The sequence below is a fragment of the Neomonachus schauinslandi genome, chromosome 15 (assembly GCF_002201575.2).
Source record: "Neomonachus schauinslandi chromosome 15, ASM220157v2, whole genome shotgun sequence".
In the NCBI taxonomy this organism is placed as follows: Eukaryota; Metazoa; Chordata; class Mammalia; order Carnivora; family Phocidae; genus Neomonachus; species Neomonachus schauinslandi.
In genome coordinates this window covers 25,129,386-25,148,954 of record NC_058417.1, presented here as the reverse complement: position 1 = coordinate 25,148,954, position 19,569 = coordinate 25,129,386, and the positions used below count along the sequence as shown (strand labels likewise).

The 19,569-nt window shown below is 38.8% G+C and overlaps 1 protein-coding gene across 1 annotated transcript in view; it reads right to left on the bottom strand.

The window, feature by feature from the left end:
* BCAS3 (BCAS3 microtubule associated cell migration factor) overlaps positions 1–19,569 on the bottom strand; it is a 602,596-nt gene that overhangs the window by 261,859 nt on the left and 321,168 nt on the right. The window contains exons 20-22 of the mRNA XM_044921944.1: positions 8,235–8,335; positions 5,576–5,772; positions 257–354 (exon numbers count right to left, since the gene is read on the bottom strand). Coding sequence (XP_044777879.1) covers positions 257–354; positions 5,576–5,772; positions 8,235–8,335 — 396 coding nt within the window. The remainder of the gene's footprint in view (positions 1–256; positions 355–5,575; positions 5,773–8,234; positions 8,336–19,569) is intronic.

Here is a 19,569-nt window from a genome sequence, read left to right as displayed (position 1 = left end):
AGTGCCAACCCCATCGCATCATTCACAACCTTAACAATATTTAAATGCATGGCATTGTTTAGCAACAAATGTAGGCACGGTACTGTTTTAACAAACACATACACGTATGCATGCACAGCATGCACGCACATCCCAAAACAAACAAACAAACAAACAAAAAGAGGAAGGCAAAAAATATCATTCTCTCCATTGCGCAGGAAAAGAAACTGAAAATGTACAGAACTATCCAGCACACATTTTGGAGGTGGTTTTCTACCTGAGGCAGCATCAATCACGGTGGAAATTCCCCTTCGATCAGAAACTGGACGGGATGACCCTGGCATGCTGACTGGGTCAGAGCGGACCGGCTGGATCCTGCAAGGCAATTTAATTTAATTCACATATGTTACCAGCATCAAAACTGTCGCGTGCTACAACAGACCTTAAATCAGGAATGCTGGATTAGGCCAATCCATTAAAGAACCATTCATTCTAAAACAAGACAAAGAGGGGAACTGCAGTCCCTAATTCCTGCACAAAGCTAACGCACTGCAAACATTCGCTACACTCCAGACTTCTCCTCTTTGTAAATTACTCAATAGATTTTAAGTAAGGGGTTGAAAATTTGACATTAATTGAAAGGGGTAAATTTAGTAGAACGGGAAAGGAAACAAAATACTTTATACCAAAACCTTTGACATTTCCAAGGGACAGATCTGAAGAGTTTTGACACTCTTCAAATTGATGAATAGCACCATAGCTAGTAAAACCTGCCATAAAAGGCAGCATATACTAGATACAAAATCTTGAGGAACTCCCTTATATCCTGAATGAAAGTTACTTTATATATGACAAGAAGCATAGGAAAACAAAGCTGTGCTGGAATGTGGGGGCCACAGGTTTAGCTAGGATCACTATTATCTAACTGAGTTACCTCCATAAAATTACCAATTAGCATGTAAGAATCAATTAGAGTCTCAGCAAAACTGCAATTTACTACATACAATTTCAAGTTGCTTAGGAATGATAAATCTATAAGTGCCAACAGTCTCTCTCCAGCTGTATTAGATAAATACTATTAACATAAAAAAATCTGTATGACTAGAAAATCTGAGACCCCCATACAACTTAGAGGAAAAAAAGACCTGTTATAGCAATATAAGCATGCATTTTTGGTAATTCATTCATTCAATGAGTATTTGCTGAATATTAAACATGTGTCAGTATTATTCTAGGGACAGGCAGAAACAAAACATGAACTAGAAGGTCTATGTGTGGATATGTGGTCTAGCACATGGACATTCATGACTGATGCAAAAGAAAAGTGTGAAAATGAGTGAAACAGGCAATTAAAGCTCAGAATGAGAAAACGGGGTAATGAATACATGGTCCACAGCAGACTGGGAAGATCTTATGGAGGTGGAATAGGAATTGGATATGTATGCAGTAATAGGATACGTATATATGCAGAGGAGCAAGAAGTGTTTATTTATTTATTTATTTATTTATTTTTTTAAAGATTTTATTTATTTATTTGAGAGAGAGAATGAGAAAGAGAGCACATGAGAGGGGGGAGGGTCTGAGGGAGAAGCAGACTCCCTGCCGAGCAGGGAGCCCGATGCGGGACTCGATCCTGGGACTCCAGGATCATGACCTGAGCCGAAGGCAGTCGCTTAACCAACTGAGCCACCCAGGCGCCCGCAAGAAGTGTTTATTAAGCATAGAATGAAACAAGCAGACCCTTGGATTGGTAACTAAGCCTGACAAATGCAGGGCAGCTTGAGGAGCATGATTTGGCTGAAGCTTAGAGTTCCCAGTGGATCCTGGTGGGCGAGAAGAGGTTGATGAACGCCATGGGACAGATTATAGAAGCCTGAAATGCCAAGAATCGACTGCAGAAAAAGAGTAGTTCCTGAAAGCATGGTTTAAATGTTTGTGTATTTGTTGTGTGAAAAAAAGAACCAGGAGGCAGGTGAAGGACAATGCATTTGATCCAGCGTTGGAAGCCTAAAGTACTGAGAACAAAGACTCTCGTCGCTGCTATTGCGGACATCACAGACATCACATACCACCTAATCTTTGTTCTACCCCAGCTGATTTTGCTACACCAGTCATGGTAATCCCATCAGCTCACGGCAGAGATTAATTAGCTCCAGGATGGGTAGGCCTAAGCAAATTTGGGCCAGTGAGAAAAGAGGAGCTGTTTATTTGAAATGTCTGGAGAAGATGTTTTCTGGTTCTTAACAGAAAGAAGAAGCTAGACAGTTAGATATGGTCAGTTCATCCAAAGTAAAGCCCCCTCCCGGTCTAAACAACTTAAGTGAACTAATAAATTTCCTATTATTAATTCAATCTATATCAGGGTTTCTGAATAATCCAGAGTTGTGGGTGAGGTGAAACAAGGCTGGCCATGAATGGATGTGTTGAAGCTGGCAACAGATACACAGGGGCTTATCCTATTATTTTCTTTAACTTTAAATATGTTTATATATGTTTGAAATTTTTCCATAATAAAAATGACAAAAATAAAAACAAACTGGTAGAGGTGATGGAAATGTTCTGGAATTGGATAGTGGGGATATTGCCCAACATAGTGAATATACTAAAAACTGCTGAATTATACAGTGAATTTTATGTTAGGTGAATTATGGATCACTGAAAAAAAAATAACATGAATAAGGTCTGAGGATCAAATGAATAACACAATGACTATGGTTGATGACACTGTATTACATAACTGAAATTCAATGAAAGAGCCTCACTAAAATAATCACAACACATATATACTAAATATGTGAGCTGATGGATGTGTTAAATAACTAGATGAAAAAATAAAATAATAAAGTAAAAGGAGCTAATCTTGAGTAGAAAACTAGACTTTGTATCTTAGCTTCTTTTACATGATCTCTTTCTCAGATCTAAAAATAAATATTTCATTGACCTTTTTTACAGTTTAAATCCCTGCTCCAAGTAAGGAGCTGCCATGAGTTTAGGCCATCCCTGATTCCCTTATGGACATGACAGTCAACTCTATACCTGCCTGCTCCCCACTTAGGTTAGGATATAGGGAGGCAGAATATCACAGCACCACATTATTCTTAGTGATATCTTATGGAGTACAGGACAGGGTACCAGGTGTAAAGGGTCAGCTGAATCAAAAACATCTAAATAAAGGGTTTTTTTTACAGTTTGAAGGAGAAAGTAAGGCTAACAGCCATAGTACCATTGTACATAAGCCTAAAGAAATGTAGACGAAATAGAGGTGAAGCACTCAGAGCAATAGGAAAACAGGAATGAAGAGAATACAAATAGCTGGATTTCTAATTGGATGCTGGGCAGGAAATGGTACTAAAGAGGCCACTATAATTCAAATGATGTAAGTCAAATCTGAATTTCCCATCAAAACCGTGTTCTAATGGAAGTTAAGGTTTTAACCAAGGGCCTATATGCTCAGATTTTTAAATATAAATTACAAGATAATCAAAACAAATGTATAAGCCTGTGACCCCCAATAAAGGTATCTAAAGTTTAGCTGTATCCAATAAACAGGACAATATTTGGGGCGCCTGGGTGGCTCATTCAGTAAGCATCTGACTCTTGGTCTCAGCCCAGGTCTTGATCTTGGGGTCGTGAGTTCAGGCCCCATGCTGGGTGTGGAGCCTATTTAAAAAATAAAAAACAAAAAAGGACAATATTCTAATCAAATATATACAGTTTAAAATCATTTAAATGACAAATACTGGGAATGCTTTAGCATAAGAAAAAGGAAAGCCCCTGAGGAACATTCTAGAATGAATTTAGGACAATAGCTGTCTGAAGAAGCAAGTTAGAGAGCTCTTCGATGAAGGGCTATGTCTGAAGTAAAGAGTCATTAAGCAAGCTGGAGGTCACAAAGCAAAGGAACAGAGCGGCATATATAGGAGACTAGAGCTATCCTCCAAAGAAGAGGGACAAGGGCTTATTATAGTACCAGGTGACAGTCATCAGAGGAAAAAAAGAAAAAAGGATCTTGTGAATAGTTCAATCAAGAGAATAAACATAGTTTTATGGGTTGTCTATTTTAAATGCCTTATTATTAACATCTGAGTACCCAAATGACTTATAAACATGAATGACTACACGCTGAATCATTAAGTTGAGGACTGACAACTTCCTGAAAATGGACTATCAACACCAGATTACATTTTACAGTTGGTACCAGTGAAAACTGGTCTAGTACTCAGTATTGTCACTACTGCCTGACATCTTGGAGGGAAAGTTCCACTTCTGAAAACCTGGAAGACATGCTATGTTTAAAAAAAAAAAAAAAAGCAAAAATGTATGGAAGAAATAAAGTACAAAGCAAACAAACAAAAAATTAAGACACTGAAAAAGGTATTATAGGAGACATCTTCCATTACATGAATTACTCTTTTATTTTTAAAGCAAGCTCTACACCCACTGTGCAGTTGAACTCACGACCCCAAGATCAGGAGTCCCATGCTCTACCAACTGAGCCAGCCAGGCACCCCATGAATTACTCTTAAGGAAGAAACATCTAGGCCTAATCTACCTCTGCAACAGCTTTTGCATTGTTAGACAGATACTGACAAAAAGATATATAAAAATATATTTCCAATATATAATTGGGACACATTTTTCCATAATTTTTAAAGAGATGTAAGAAAAAGGTCTATTTTAGATTCAAGTAAGATACATTACAGAATTTTTTATAAGAGAAGACAAGGAAAGGGAGATTACAGGGGCGCCTGGGTGGCTCAGTCGTTAAGCGTCTGCCTTCAGCTCAGGTCATGGTCCCAGGGTCCTGGGATCGAGCCCCACGTCAGGCTCCCTGCTCAGCGGGAAGCCTGCTTCTCCCTCTGCCTCTGCCCCTGCTCGTGTTCCCTTTCTCACTGTCTCTCTCTCTGTCAAATAAATAAAATCTTTAAAAAAAAAAAAAAGGGGAGATTACACTGCATTAGACTGAGCCTTTCATTGTTATACCAGAATGTGTCAGGGCTGGATGTAACAAATTAAACTGGTAAGCAAACCTGAGACTACAAAAGTCAAAAAGTTCTCAGCTGCATTAGAAAAAAATCTTTAATAATAAAAAGCATATTCTGTAAACCTTGTACTATGATTCTTACAAGTGAGGGTCAGAGAATATATATGATGATTATACATATATGATAAACTGTAAGTGAATTTATATCAATTCTTTCTCATCCAAAAACTTTTTAAAGCCTAAAAGAAGGAATAAGCAGGATCTAGACGAAGGTTAGTTGAAAGATGAAGTGTCAGTAAGATCAGGAAAGGAGGGCACCCTCAGACTTTAAGCAGTTATAAATATGAGGAAAGCAGCATAAAATGAGATTTTTTTTTAAAAAATGCACTGAATATTAGATTTGGGGAAATACAATCTGAAACACAAATATTTATTGAATGTAAGGAGATCCCACATAAGACCCCCAGCAGTAATAATGAATCACAAGCTACAGTGGATGTATTTTGCACCATAAAACTGTGCCAAAAGGGAAAATGTCAATATTAGCTAAGATGGTCATTAAAAATGCATATATTAATCTAGTCAAATCACTCCCTAGTTCTTATTTCTTACCTGAGACTGTTGAGATCAAGATCATCTGTATCAAAATCCAAAAGGGGCTGTGGAGTATCACTTGGACCGTGAGACTGCAACACAGATGAACTGGATGATATGACTGTGGTTTGGCCTGAGGGATGGATGGTTTTGAACTGGAACTGGGGACCCATCCACAGACGTCTGTGGGGTCCAGTGTGTGTTACAATTTCTACCTGGAACAGATTACGAATCATGATTTAAATGTCTTATGACCTCCTTTGAAGAGCCTTTCGTGATCCCCCCCCATTCTGTCTCCGAACATCCTCCAAGCCCATCTTAGCCAAGTAGGAGAGGTACGGGGCATCCACAATCAAAAGGCAATGATAGTCACAGCCTATATACACATTCTCTACATCCCTTCACTGATTTTTACCAAAATAAACAAAAAATTTATTGTGTGTGTGTGTGTGTATTTATATGGGTGTGAGCATGCACATGCACACACATACACACAGTCCACACATATACAACACGAAAGTCAAAGAGTAAAAGGACCAGTTGCCTGCATCATATAACTAGCATCAACTCCCTAGGGACTACGTTTTTTCATTCTAGACAGTACTTACCACTTTGTGGGCATGCATTGAATACTACACCTATCAATCCACAGATTAAAAGTAATTCCTTCACTGAGGATCAAGCTCATGACAAACTTGAAGTTGTTCTTAAACTATCCAAGGAAAAGAAAAGGTCTGAAATAATTTTCAACACCCAAAGCCAGTTTTTTCCAGTAAATATTTACTATGCTACCCTCAAAATCCCCCCAAGTCAACTTTTAAATGAAGAGAGTATTATATACTTTCTCTCAGACTAGATTTGTCTTCAAAACACCATTATTTAATTAGAACATTTCCTCCACTACCATGAACATTGACACAGGTATTTTAAGTGCTGCAAAACAGTAATACTAAAAGGTTTATGAATTTCGTGCTCTATAGAGGGGAGAGGGAATGGTGCCAATATTAAAGACTTTAAAGACAGAGCAGAGAGTAGAGGATACAGAATGAAACCTGAAGATAAACATATCATATGATTTTAGACATGAGCAACTTGATGAAGAGACTAAATATGCAAACGTTTGGTGAAAGACTACCTCTCGAAGTCTTTAACTGCTACCTCCATGTCTGTATATACACTTAATGGAACTGACTTCCCATGTGCCTTAGTTTTGCCCTGAGTTCTTTCATATTTAATCACATTTCTCTGATTGCGGTGATCAGTTCTTAACGAAACACAACTGAAAAGGTTCACAGAGTGCAGCTCTGTGTTTGGCAAGTCCTAAAGGGCAAAAGCATCATGGTCTTGGAACAACATTAGCATTCCCACTAATCACAGGGCAAAAAATACTCAGATTTAGGACAGCGATTTCTGATTCAAGTAGTTGTATCCTGCAATGTAAATTAGGCCACGGATAAAGCATTCTGTGTATTTTAAGCTCAGAACCATCCGTGTCACAGAGCCGAGAGGTAAACAGATGCCTATATAGTTTCACTGAGGCAATGACCAGATGTTCCTATTCACTCTCCTAGTGTGTGCGGTACAAACATATTGTCTATACTTCCACACTGACAGCACACATTACCCCTTCTTCTAACTGAAAAGTTGAAGTGAAGGACAGTGGTTTCTTTGCCAGCATTTTTTTTTCTTTACTTTACCATGGTATCCTCAAGAAAGGAGGCACCTCCACAGACCAGGAATCGAAGCATTGACCCTCCTTCAAGGAGCTTCCCGTGAGTGCTTTAGGTATAATGAAACGTATGTCACCTACACATAATCTGACGCTCCGCCTTCCAGATTCCCTTTAGTTTGTCAGGCTACCCTCCCCGAGAAAGCAGGGAAACTGCACGAACCTCCACAGAGGCACCTGTCTGATGAAAGCCGCTTGGATTGGTAATCTGAGACAGGTCATTAACTTCACCAAGTGATGTCAGACTTGAGGCAGACATAACAGCATTTGTAATGAAGTCATTCGTAATCTCATCATTTTGAAATGTGCCCAAGTATCTTTTATTTCAAAGTCCTTGCGATGAAGACAGCCTCACCTGGCAAGGGGAGGAAGGGTCAGCTGGAGCTGTCACAGGCCTGGCTGAGAGACCACTGGAGGCAGCAGGACGGGAGCCGAGGAAAGGAACCCAGCTGGGCACAATCAGGACGTGTGCAGAGTAGAAGGCTGACCTCTTCTAATCCAAGTATGGGCCCAATCTTCAGAAAATGTTGGCTCCACAAAACATAGCCCACACATTGTTGAAAGGCTTCACGGTTTCAACAAGGCCAATTCTCATTTTAATCCAAACAGTCCATCTAAAACCCAAAGGTTCTAAGGGATATACATGGATTGTTTGAAAGCTATGCATATTTTATGCCCTCTGTATGAAAGCTAATGTACACACACACACACACACGTGTACAATACATATAAAATATACGTATATGTATCCTTGCAGCAGTATTTATAAGAAATTCTTCGTATGGCAAGACAACCGATTAATTCTTGGTGATCCCACAAAGAGTTCCCAATTCTGCCCATTTTCTTCTAAGGAAAATAATATTTAAGTTTTTAGAATTGAAGAATAAACACAGACAATGGATTTCTGTTTTCTTTCACTTTAACAGGCCAAACATTTTAGAGTTTTACCTGAGAAAGCCATTCTTCATCTTCCTGTCCACTGTGGTCAGAAGCTAAACTGTCATAGGACCCATGCCGAGTAATGGGCCCCGGACTTCCAGGGGGAGCCACTGTAGGAGAAAGAAAACATATTTAAACAACTTTAACCCATGCCGTGGAAAAATTCACGTGGTTGCAACCATCCTGGACACTGTGTTGAATTTTAACATAAAATATGATGTTTAATGCACAAAGGCGATTCAAATAATTAATGAACAAGAAAGGCTGAATTTGTTTGTTTGTTTTAAAGATTTTATTTATTTGACAGAGAGAGACACAGTGGTAGAGGGAACACAAGGAAGGGGAGTGGGAGAAGGAGAAGCAGGCTCCCCACTGAGCAGAGAGCCCGATGCGGGGCTTGATCCCAGGACCCTGAGATCATGACCTGAGCCGAAGGCAGACGCTCAACAACTGAGCCACCCAGGCACCCCGAAAGGCTGAATTTCTTAGGAGTAAGAAAGATCTCCAATTAAGAGTATACTTTAAAAAGTATCTACAGGAATTTCGTCATGACAGATATCAGCGTAAAAGAAATAAACAGCTGCACCTTAGCAGTACGAGTACAGTAAGGAGCAGTGACAATTCCATGACACATGCTCGGGATTCAGGACATTTCAATCATCTCCAATTAACAAAGAAATTAATTTGACGCAGTTCCTATAATTTGGGGAGGAATTTTTATTAAAACAAACGTCAAGCTTCTTTGAGAGTCTATTTAGTAGTTTCATATCAATTAAAAGGCATGAATATGCATTTTTAACATAAAACACTTCTAGTTTCTGAAACATTTCATTTATCCAAAGAAATATTTCATTTTCTTGGATACTTCAGTAGTTTCCCCAATTCTTAAGCGGTAGAATATAGTCTTAAAATACAAAGAAAAAAAATACAAGAGCCTATTTTCTTATACAAGGAAGAACCTTTGCTTAGTCAAAGCAATAAAATTATTCAACAAACATCTATTGAGTTCCTACTATAAACCAAATATTATCCCAATAAAACTTAGCCTCTTCTTTTTAAAGTCCCATAGTATTTATTTGCTTATTTTTATTATAAAATAGACTTTATTTTTTGGAATACTTTTTTTTTAAGACTTTATTTGAGAGAGAGCAAGAGAGAGAACACAGAGGGAGAGGGAGAAGCAGACTCCCCCACTGAGCACAGAGCCTGACACGGGGTTCGATCCAAGGACCCTGGGATTATGATCTGAGCCAAAGGCAGATGCTTAACTGACTGAGCCACCCAGGCGCCCCAAATATTTGGAATACTTTTAAGTTCACAGCAAAACTGAGCAGAAGACACAATGATTTCTCATATACTCTCTGCCTCTATCTGTGATTTTAATACCAAGAGAAATAAAGCAGTGAAGTACTGGGGGAAGTAGAAAAAAAAAGGCAAAAAAGGGAGGAAGTATGTGAGTATTAAGAAAAGAATACAAAAAAATGAGAAACAGAAAATTACCTCATAATTTCCATCACCCAGAGATTTGTGTGTATGCATCTACATGTGCTACATTTGTTAGGCTACATTCCCAAAAATGAAATAAAAGGATATGAACATATTTAAATCTCTTAATGCTGATTAGGAGTTATACAGGTGGGAAGTACATTCCACGTTCACTATGTTAAGGAAGCAATGACATACCAAGTCACAATGAAAAAAGAATTCAAAACCTTGACCCTAGCATAAGAAAAAAAACCTGAAAGTATGATAATTAAGAGCAAGGCTTCCATACTCTCTAACCAGCCAATTATTAGGAAGGATTGAGATTAAAGCAAGAGTGCCATCAGCAGAAAGGGGTAAAAAGAGGGTCCTTAAGGAAGGGGAAAAATGACTGAATCCCAGGAGGTTTAGGGATAAAACATCTGTGAAAAATCCTATCTTCATTCTTGGGTAGAGCTCAAGGAAGTAGCAAGAGATCCCACAAGGCTCAAGAGAAGAAGAGGTGTGCACACAGTGTGTTTACACAGTCAAGTCTGTGATAACCTCTCCAAGTTTCCTGTGGATTAGCTGAGAATAGTATTTCATATGTGTACAAGAGGAACATGGACGAGATCCAGAGAACTGACAGGCTTTGAAAAGGCTTTGAAGTAGAAACAAGGATGGATGCTGCAGAGACCTAGCGGAACCAGTAACCAGTGATCAGGTAGGGAAATGGGACATCCCAGTGGTGACAATAAGGATAAAATGTCTCCAACTCTCCCATCTCTTATCTTTGCACTCTGAAAGTCCTCTAGAATTTAGAAGCAATTTTGGAGGAGGTATCACTGATTGAGATTAATTTTTCCACACTTGTTAGAAAGAAGGCACAAAAGAGAATTACAGAAGAGAATTTGTTTATAGAAAAAAATTAAGTTCCATGTCTCATAAGCCTGAGTTTAATGGACCAACACAGACACCTTTCTATATAAAGAAAAATGTTTAGTATCTTTTACATGTACCAACCATTCTTAGATCATTAATAAACTTGAGACAGGAAAAGAATATGGAATTCTGTAATAAAAATCTCTGCCATGTTCCTTCCCTACCTTAGGAACAGTAATTTAAAACAAACCTATCCATCTAACTAGAAAGGCTACACTGCCAATTTACTTTAGAGAATACAACTTCAAAAGTACTGCTTCTACACACAGGCATGTGGTAAGTATAGATCAACAAGCAAGGGCAGGATGAGCAGATCATTATGAGGTAACTGTGAGCCAGACTGTTTATACTGTGTTCTCTGGAAAGCAGATCATGCTTCCAGTGAGTAAATAAATGCTAAAAAAAAATCACGAAGTGTATTTTGCTGTCTTACAGTGATACATGGGTGTGTCTATGTATACAAATGTGTGTTTCTACGTATATATTTATATATTTTAATATGTGTTTATGTGCAAAGCAAACAAAAGCAAATCTGTTTCAGTGCCGACCTTTGCAAATTAGTCCTGTTAATCTAAACCCCAAAAACTTCCAAGTCAGTAGAACAATATGAGTAAAACTATGAACAGAAAGATGAAATGCTACCTTGATAATGACCCTAAGTCTGAATCCCACATAACAAAATTCTCAATATTATAAAGTGGAAAAAGTCAATATAATATAACTTCTCAGATATGTAAATGGTTTGCACAAGTTCTGTGCAAATTTTGAAATTTTAGATGTCTTCTGCACTATAATGTAAGGATCAATCAGTATAGAATTTTTACAAATTACCCATATAAAATATGGTATTTCTGAGTTAGAGAAAGTTAAAAGTATTAATTTAGATGCTGTTAAACTAAGCTACAAAGTATTAAGCTACTCAAATAATAACTGCTAAATTAAAGAGTTATAAGCATTGTATTTTTTTTTTTAGATTTTATTTATTTGGGGTACCTGGGTGGCTCAGTCAGGTAGGCGTCTGCCTTCGGCTTGGATCATGATCCCAAGGTCCTGGGATTGAGCCCCGCATCAGGCTCCCCGCTCAGTGGGGAGCCTGCTTCTCCCTCTGCCTGCCACTCCCTCTGCTCATGCTCTCTCGCTCGCTCTCAAATAAACAAATTCATTTGAGAGCGAGCGAGAGAGAGAAAGAGAGAGAGAGCGCGTGCACGAATAGGGGGGAGGGGCACAGGGAGAAGCCAACTCCCTGCCAAGCAGAGCTCCGATGTGGGGCTCCATCCCAGGATCCTGAGGTCATGACCTGAGCTGAAGTCAGACATTTAACCCACTGAGCCGCCCAGGCACCCCAGGAGTTATAAACATTGTATTAATAGACATCTAAAGACACTCTAAAGTCTTCTTTTTAACACTGGTTAATAGAATGAATACAGACTATGACTTGTAGGTTAGGATATGTAAGATTAAATCAAGGTTCCAAAAATGAGTTATTACTAGTCCTAGAGAAATTTAAACCTCTTGACATTTCAGGATGTTTCCCCCAAACAAGAATAGTATATCCTCAATTCCAAGGAACCAAATTCTTTCTAAAATATCCAAAAAGTAATAACTAGATCTCAGTAACCTAGGTTCAGGGGCAAAATATCTAGTCTTCCAGTTAGAAAATAAGTTTTTACCATTAATATATTGAGTATATTAGGGCAGGTAATTATTTTTCTTAGCATATTGGGCATGGTTTAGATATTCAGAAAAAAGCCAGATTTCTTTTAACTGTGGAGTTTACAACACAGTGCACAGCATCTAGGTATTCTGTTAAGATGAAAGAATAAATGGAATAATTATTTGCTCCCAGCACCATCTGCTTTTAAAGCAATGAAAGAAAAAAAGATTTGACAATGCATATCAAAATAAACAGATAAACCACTTACACGTTATAAGCATCCTTTTTACATAAACTAACACAAAGCATAATACTGAACAAAGAGCAGCACTTAAATGTGAAGCCAATGAAGGAAAAATCCATTTGGTTCTGTTCTGTTCTTGTTCTACTCTTCCCTGCATTTCTTGAACTCCCAGTAATAAATTCTCTTACACGGAGCTCTGGAAGCTTTGGAAGACATAGCTAATCAACTACAGGTTCTGTTGCCAGTGAACTCCACACTCCCAGCTCTAGGGGATGGTAAATAACTCTTCTCCTTGAAATGAACCTCAAGGCTATTGGAATCAGGGAAATCTGCTTCTCAAATAAAGGGCAAAATGCTAGTCCAACTGGTATCTAGTTTTCTATGGGAGATACAACCCTCTGCTTTAGCTCCTGTTGAAAAACCTACAAGATGTTCATAAGCTGAACATATAAATCTAGAAAGGGACTTAGGGAGTCTTTTAATAGAAAGAAATGAAGGTGGATCCAAAGGTTTTCATTTGGAGGAGTCAGTGCGAGCTGGGTCAGACTGGAGGCTGTGTGGGCAGTGAGGCAAAATATTCTTCGCAAGATTCAAGACCAAATGCAGCTTGTTTCCTACTCCCTACCGTAACCCCACCAACCCTCCGCAAACAATAAAACCTTCACCATGCTGAAGTCTTCAGTGGAGACCTGAGAAGTGAATGATGTTGTGCCAGCATTAATTGGTCCTTTTCGTTACTTAGGGTAACAACATTCCTTTTTATAGCAAAAGAGAAATTTGTGAGTTAAATGACATCATGTTGCCTTGAATGAAACAGCTCAGGCTCAAAGTTCACCCAAAGGCCAACAATGATAAACTCTCATCCAAGGACAAATTTCAATACATTTTTGGTACTTATTAAAAACAGCATTTATATAGCAGCCATACAGTAAGAGAGGGCTCTTTACCAAACTGTTTCTGATCAGAAAGCACTCGGGACCTGAGGAAGAAATGCTGGCTGGGAATGCAGTTTCCAAGCACAGAAACCAAAACTTGCCTTTTAAAACCTTACGTAAGGCTCAAAAGACAATCTAAAAGCAAAGCGGTCGACGGCATTTCCCAATGAACAAGCAATTCACAAAAGAGGTAATACAACAGGGCGCCTGGGTGGCTCAGTCGGTTGGGCGTCTGCCTTCGGCTCGGGTCATGATCCCAGGGTCCTGGGATCGAGTCCCACATCGGGCTCCCTGCTCTGTGGGGAGCCTGCTTCTCCCTCTCCTCCCCACTTGTGCTCTCTATCTCGCTGTCTCTGTCTCTCTCAAATAAATAAAAATCTAAAAAAAAATTTAAAAAATTAAAAAAAAAAAAAGAGGTAATACAACAGCCAACAAGCACATGTGAATAGTAGTAATCAGAGACTTGCAAATTTAAACAAGTCAGGCTTTCCTACTATCGAACTGGCAAAAATTAAACCCTGGCCTTTTAAAAGATAATTGTTTTTATAAAGGGAGAAGGCTCTCACGTCAAAAATAACACACCTAAATACATTGAGAAATGGGGAGCATTCTTATTCTTATTAAGGAAGCAACTCTATTTCTACTGAAGTCTAGAAGGAAGTTTTTCTCTGATTTACAAATGTTTCCATTAAATGTAAAGTGATTCACTGAATTTCATACACAGAGGGGTTAAGACAGCAGCAGCACAATATATTACTGGCTATTCTGTTTATTAGGAGCCAAACTCTTGTGCTAGAGCAACAACAGTTGAAGTGTTACAATACATCAAAGGGAACAACTTTACCTACGTTATGTACTAAACGGATCGATGATTTTCCTTGCACCCTGACCCTGCAGTACCATAGATGTTCTCTAATTAATTATTAAAGTTTTCTAACAGTCAGTCATTGTACATCTCTGGTTTCACTTTCCTTTTATTCCACATTCCCAGAAGAACAGTCACAGGCAATATATAATTAGAAAAATGACATATCCTCATTGCCTATGAGATAATTGATTTCACTGAATAACTGACAACACTGGGTACATCTCTTCCCCGCCCTGCTCCGTCTCCTTTTCCCTACCCCCAAGGTATCATATAATATCCCCACAGAAGACATAAACTAAGGAGCTTTCATTTGTTATTCTGGTGCCATAATGGTCATTTGACAAGTAGCATCTGGACAAGTTATACCTGCAGGTAGTCTGGAAGGGTTCACAATTTAGTTTTGCTCAACATCACCATAAATACCATAGAATGAAGAGAAAGAATAAAACATGCTGGCTTCATGCTATCAGCAAGATCAGTTATTCCACTAAAAATTTCACACTGTCCCAGTATACTTCTGAGAACTAAAGAGACTGCAACAATCCCTTTAAAACATTTGCAATTAACCTCAAGGTGGAGTTTATTTACCTGGAAGGATGAACACAGTGCCTATTTGATGTGTATTATGGCAACTCAATTCTTTTTTTTTTTTTAAGATTCTATTTATTTGACAGAGAGAGACATAGTGAGAGAGGTAACACAAGCAGGGAGAGTGGGAGAGGGAGAAGCAGGCTTCCGGCGGAGCAGGGAGCCCAATGCGGGACTCAATCCCAGGACCCCGGGATCATGACCTGAGCCGAAGGCAGACGCTTAACGACCGAGCCACCCAGGCGCCCTGGCAACTCAATTCTTAATACAACTACATTATATATACATTAAAACAACAGCTGGACAGCTTAAAAAGTCCACCCTCAGGATTTTAAAAGATCATATTATGACTATGTAATACCTTGCCTGTAGTTTATGGATAGCAACTTTGTCTTACTACAGATTGTAGAATCTAGCCAGACATGTAAGTCTAAATAACAACAAAACCATTCTTACCAAAGCTCACCTTTACAGAAGTGTAGAATACAAGGCATCACTTAGAGCAGTTGCCTCCTAGGAGGAGATGAGGATGTCTGAGGACAGGAACAGCTTATTTTTCAGTAAATATTCCTTGATACCTTTAAAATTGTATTTCCATGTCCTATTTAAAATTTGTATTTATAAAAAGTCATGGAATAAGCACACTCCAATTGATATGGTTAGTGTAGTCAATCCAGGAAGTCAAGAAAGGAAAACCAAGAAATCAGATGCGTATCAATGAATGATGGAAACCAATGTATGAAATAAAAGTTGAGCTTATTGCATAATGAGTCATGTATTTTCCCCCCTATTTTCTTAGGTTCAGTGATGCTTTCGTTAAGGGGGGTTTGTGGAAGTGCTTATATACACTCATTCTCCTACTCATTCCACATATAGCCATTTATCATTATCTCTATTTATACACACACATAGCAAATATAGGAACAGCTTTTAGCAACTGCTCAAGGACACATGGTAGTATGTGTTTCTGTTGATGGAAATGATTATTTGCTGGAAGCCAGGTCTCCTACTGCTAATTCTATGTAGAATTATGAGCTGTAATCCTTCAATAGTGGCAAATGTATTCTTACAGATAACCCTCTATGTTAGATGCATTTCTTTCAAGAATAATCAATTCCCCATTCTAAATTCAAGGAACACTATAAAATATAATACCTTTTACAAAGAGACTAAGAGTAGAGGATATGCAGAAAGTTTTGTGAATTGATGTCTTGAAGGTAAAAAAAAAAAATCATGGTTTTTGGTCATTAAACTGTGTTCAGTTATCAATGTACCAATTTGTACAAGTAGGCAATAGGCCAGTTATTGTAAACTTACTGTTCTTGGTCCCATCTTTAATGGCACAGTTGAAGAGCAAACACTCTAATGTAGTTAGTCCAGCCTCCACAATAAAGTACAACAAACAAAAATAAAGGGGAGGCAGTTGTTTGTAAATGTAAAAATGACAAATACCATTTTTTAAATTTTTTTATGTTATGTTAATCACCATACATTACATCATTAGTTTTTGATGTAGTGTTCCATAATTCATTGTTTGCGTATAACACCCAGTGCTCCATTCAATAAGAGCCCTCTTTAATATCCATCACCAGGCTAACCCATCCCCCCAAACCCCTCCCCTCTAGAACCCTCAGTTTGTTTCCCAGAGTCCATAGTCTCTCATGGTTCGTCTCCCACTCCAATTCTCCCCCCTTCATTTTTCCCTTCCTACTATCTTCTTCTTTTCTTTAACACATAATGTATTATTTGTTTCAGAGGTACAGGTCTGTGATTCAACAGTCTTACACAATTCACAGCACTCACCATAGTACATAACCTCCCCAATGTCTATCACATAGTCACCCCATCCCTCCCACCCCCATCACTCCAGCAACCCTCAGTTTGTTTCCTGAGATTAAGAATTCCTCATATCACTGAGATCATATGATACATGTCTTTCACTGATTGACTTATTTCGCTTAGCATAATACCCTCTAGTTCCATCCACGTCGTTGCAAATGGCAAGATTTCGGGTTTTTTGATGGCTGCATAATATTCCATTGTGTATATATATATACCACATCTTCTTTATCCATTCATCTGTTGATGGACATCTTGGCTCCTTCCATAGTTCGGCTATTGTGGACATTGCTGCTATAAACATCGGGATGCACGTACCCCTTCGGATCACTACATTTGTATCTTTGGGGTAAATACCCAGTAGTGCAATTTCTGGGTCATACGGTGGCTCTATTTTCAACTTTGTGAGGAACCTCCATACTGTTTTCCAGAGTGGCTGCACCAGCTTGCATTCCCACCAACAGCGTAGGAGGGTTCCCCTTTCTCCACATCCTCGCCAACATCTGTCATTTCCTGACTTGTTAATTTTAGCCATTCTGATTGGTGTGAGGTGGTATCTCACTGAGGTTTTGATTTGGATTTCCCTGATGCCGAGCGATGTTGAGCACTTTTTCATGTGTCTGTTGGCCATTTGGATGTCTTCTTTGGAAAAATGTCTGTTCATGTCTTCTGCCCATTTCTTGATTGGATTCTTTGTTCTTTGGGTGTGGAGTTTGATAAGTTCTTTATAGATTTTGGATACTAGCCCTTTATCTGATATGTCATTTGCAAATATCTTCTCCCATTCTGTCGGTTGTATTTTGGTTTTGTTGACTGTTTCCTTTGCTTTGCAAAAGCTTTTTATCTTGATGAAGTCCCAATAGTTCATTTTTGCCCTTGCTTCCCTTCCCTTTGGCGATGTTTCTAGGAAGAAGTTGCTGCGGCTGAGGTCGAAGAGATTGCTGCCTGTGTTCTTCTCTAGGATTTTGATGGACTCCTGTCTCACATTGAGGTCTTTCAACCATTTGGAGTCTATTTTTGTGTGTGGTGTAAGGAAATGGTCCAGTTTCATTCTTCTGCATGTGGCTGTCCAATTTTCCCAACACCATTTGTTGAAGAGACTGTCTTTTTTCCATTGGACATTCTTTCCCGCTTTGTTGAAGATTGATTGACCATAGAGCTGAGGGTCCATTTCTGGGCTCTCTATTCTGTTCTATTGATCTATGTATTAGTTTTTGTGCCAGTACCATGCTGTCTTGATGATGACCGCTTTGTAATAGAGCTGGAAATCCGGAATTCTGATGCCGCCAGCTTTGCTTTTCTTTTTCAACATTCCTCTGGCTATGCGGGGTCTTTTCTGGTTCCATACAAATTTTAGGATGATTTGTTCCATTTCTTTGAAAAAAGTGGATGGTATTTTGATGGGGATTGCACTGAATGTGTAGATTGCTCTAGGTAGCATTGACATCTTCACGATATTTGTTCTTCCAATCCATGAGCATGGAACGTTTTTCCATTTCTTTGTGTCTTCCTCAATTTCTTTCATGAGTATTTTATAGTTTTCTGAGTACAGATCCTTTGCCTCTTTGGTTAGATTTATGCCTAGGTATCTTATGGTTTTGGATGCAATTGTAAATGGGATCGACTCCTTAATTTCTCTTTCTTCTGTCTTGTTGTTGTTGTATAGGAATGCCACTGACTTCTGTGCATTGATTTTATATCCTGCCACTTTACTGAATTCCTGTATGAGTTCTAGCAGTTTTGGGGTGGAGTCTTTTGGGTTTTCCACATAAAGTATCATATCATCTGCAAAGAGTGAGAGTTTGACTTCTTCTTTGCCGATTCGGATGCCTTTTATTTATTTTGTTGTATATGCTGCCTGCAAGAGACTCATTTTAGACCCAAAGACACCTCCAGATTGAAAGAGAGGGGGTGGAAAACCATTTACCATGCTAATGGACACCATAAGAAAGCTGGGGTGGCAATCCTTATATCAGACAAATTAGATTTTTTTTTAAATTTTTTTTTTAAGATTTATTTATTTGAGAGAGAGAGAATGAGAGACAGAGAGCATGAGAGGGAGGAGGGGCAGAGGGAGAAGCAGACTCCCCGCTGAGCAGGGAGCCCGATGCGGGACTCGATCCCGGGACTCCAGGATCATGACCTGAGCCGAAGGCAGTTGCTTAACCAACTGAGCCACCCAGGCGCCCCAGACAAATTAGATTTTAAACCAAAGACTATAATAAGAGATGAGGAAGGGCACTATATCCTACTTAAAGGGTCTACCCAACAAGAAGATCTAACAATTGTAAATATCTATGCCCCTAACATGGGAGCAGCCAATTGTATAAGCCAATTAACAACAAAAGCAAAGAAACACATTGACAATAATACAATAATAGTAGGGGACTTTAACACCCCCCCTCACTGAAATGGACAGATCGTCTAAGCAAAAGATCAACAAGGAAATAAAGACTTTAAATGACACACTGGACCAGATGGACTTCACAGATATATTCAGAACATTCCATCCCAAAGCAACAGAATACACATTCTTCTCTAGTGCCCATGGAACATTCTCCAGAATAGATCACATCCTAGGTCACAAATCAGGTCTCAACCGGTACCAAAAGATTGGGATCATTCCCTGCATATTTTTGGACCAAAGTGCTTTGAAACTAGAACTCAATCACAAGAGGAAAGTTGGCAAGGACTCAAATACATGGAGGCTAAAGAGCATCCTACTAAAGAATGAATGAGTCAACCAGGAAATTAAAGAAGAATTAAAATTCATGGAAACAAATGAAAATGAAAACACAACTGTTCAAAATCTT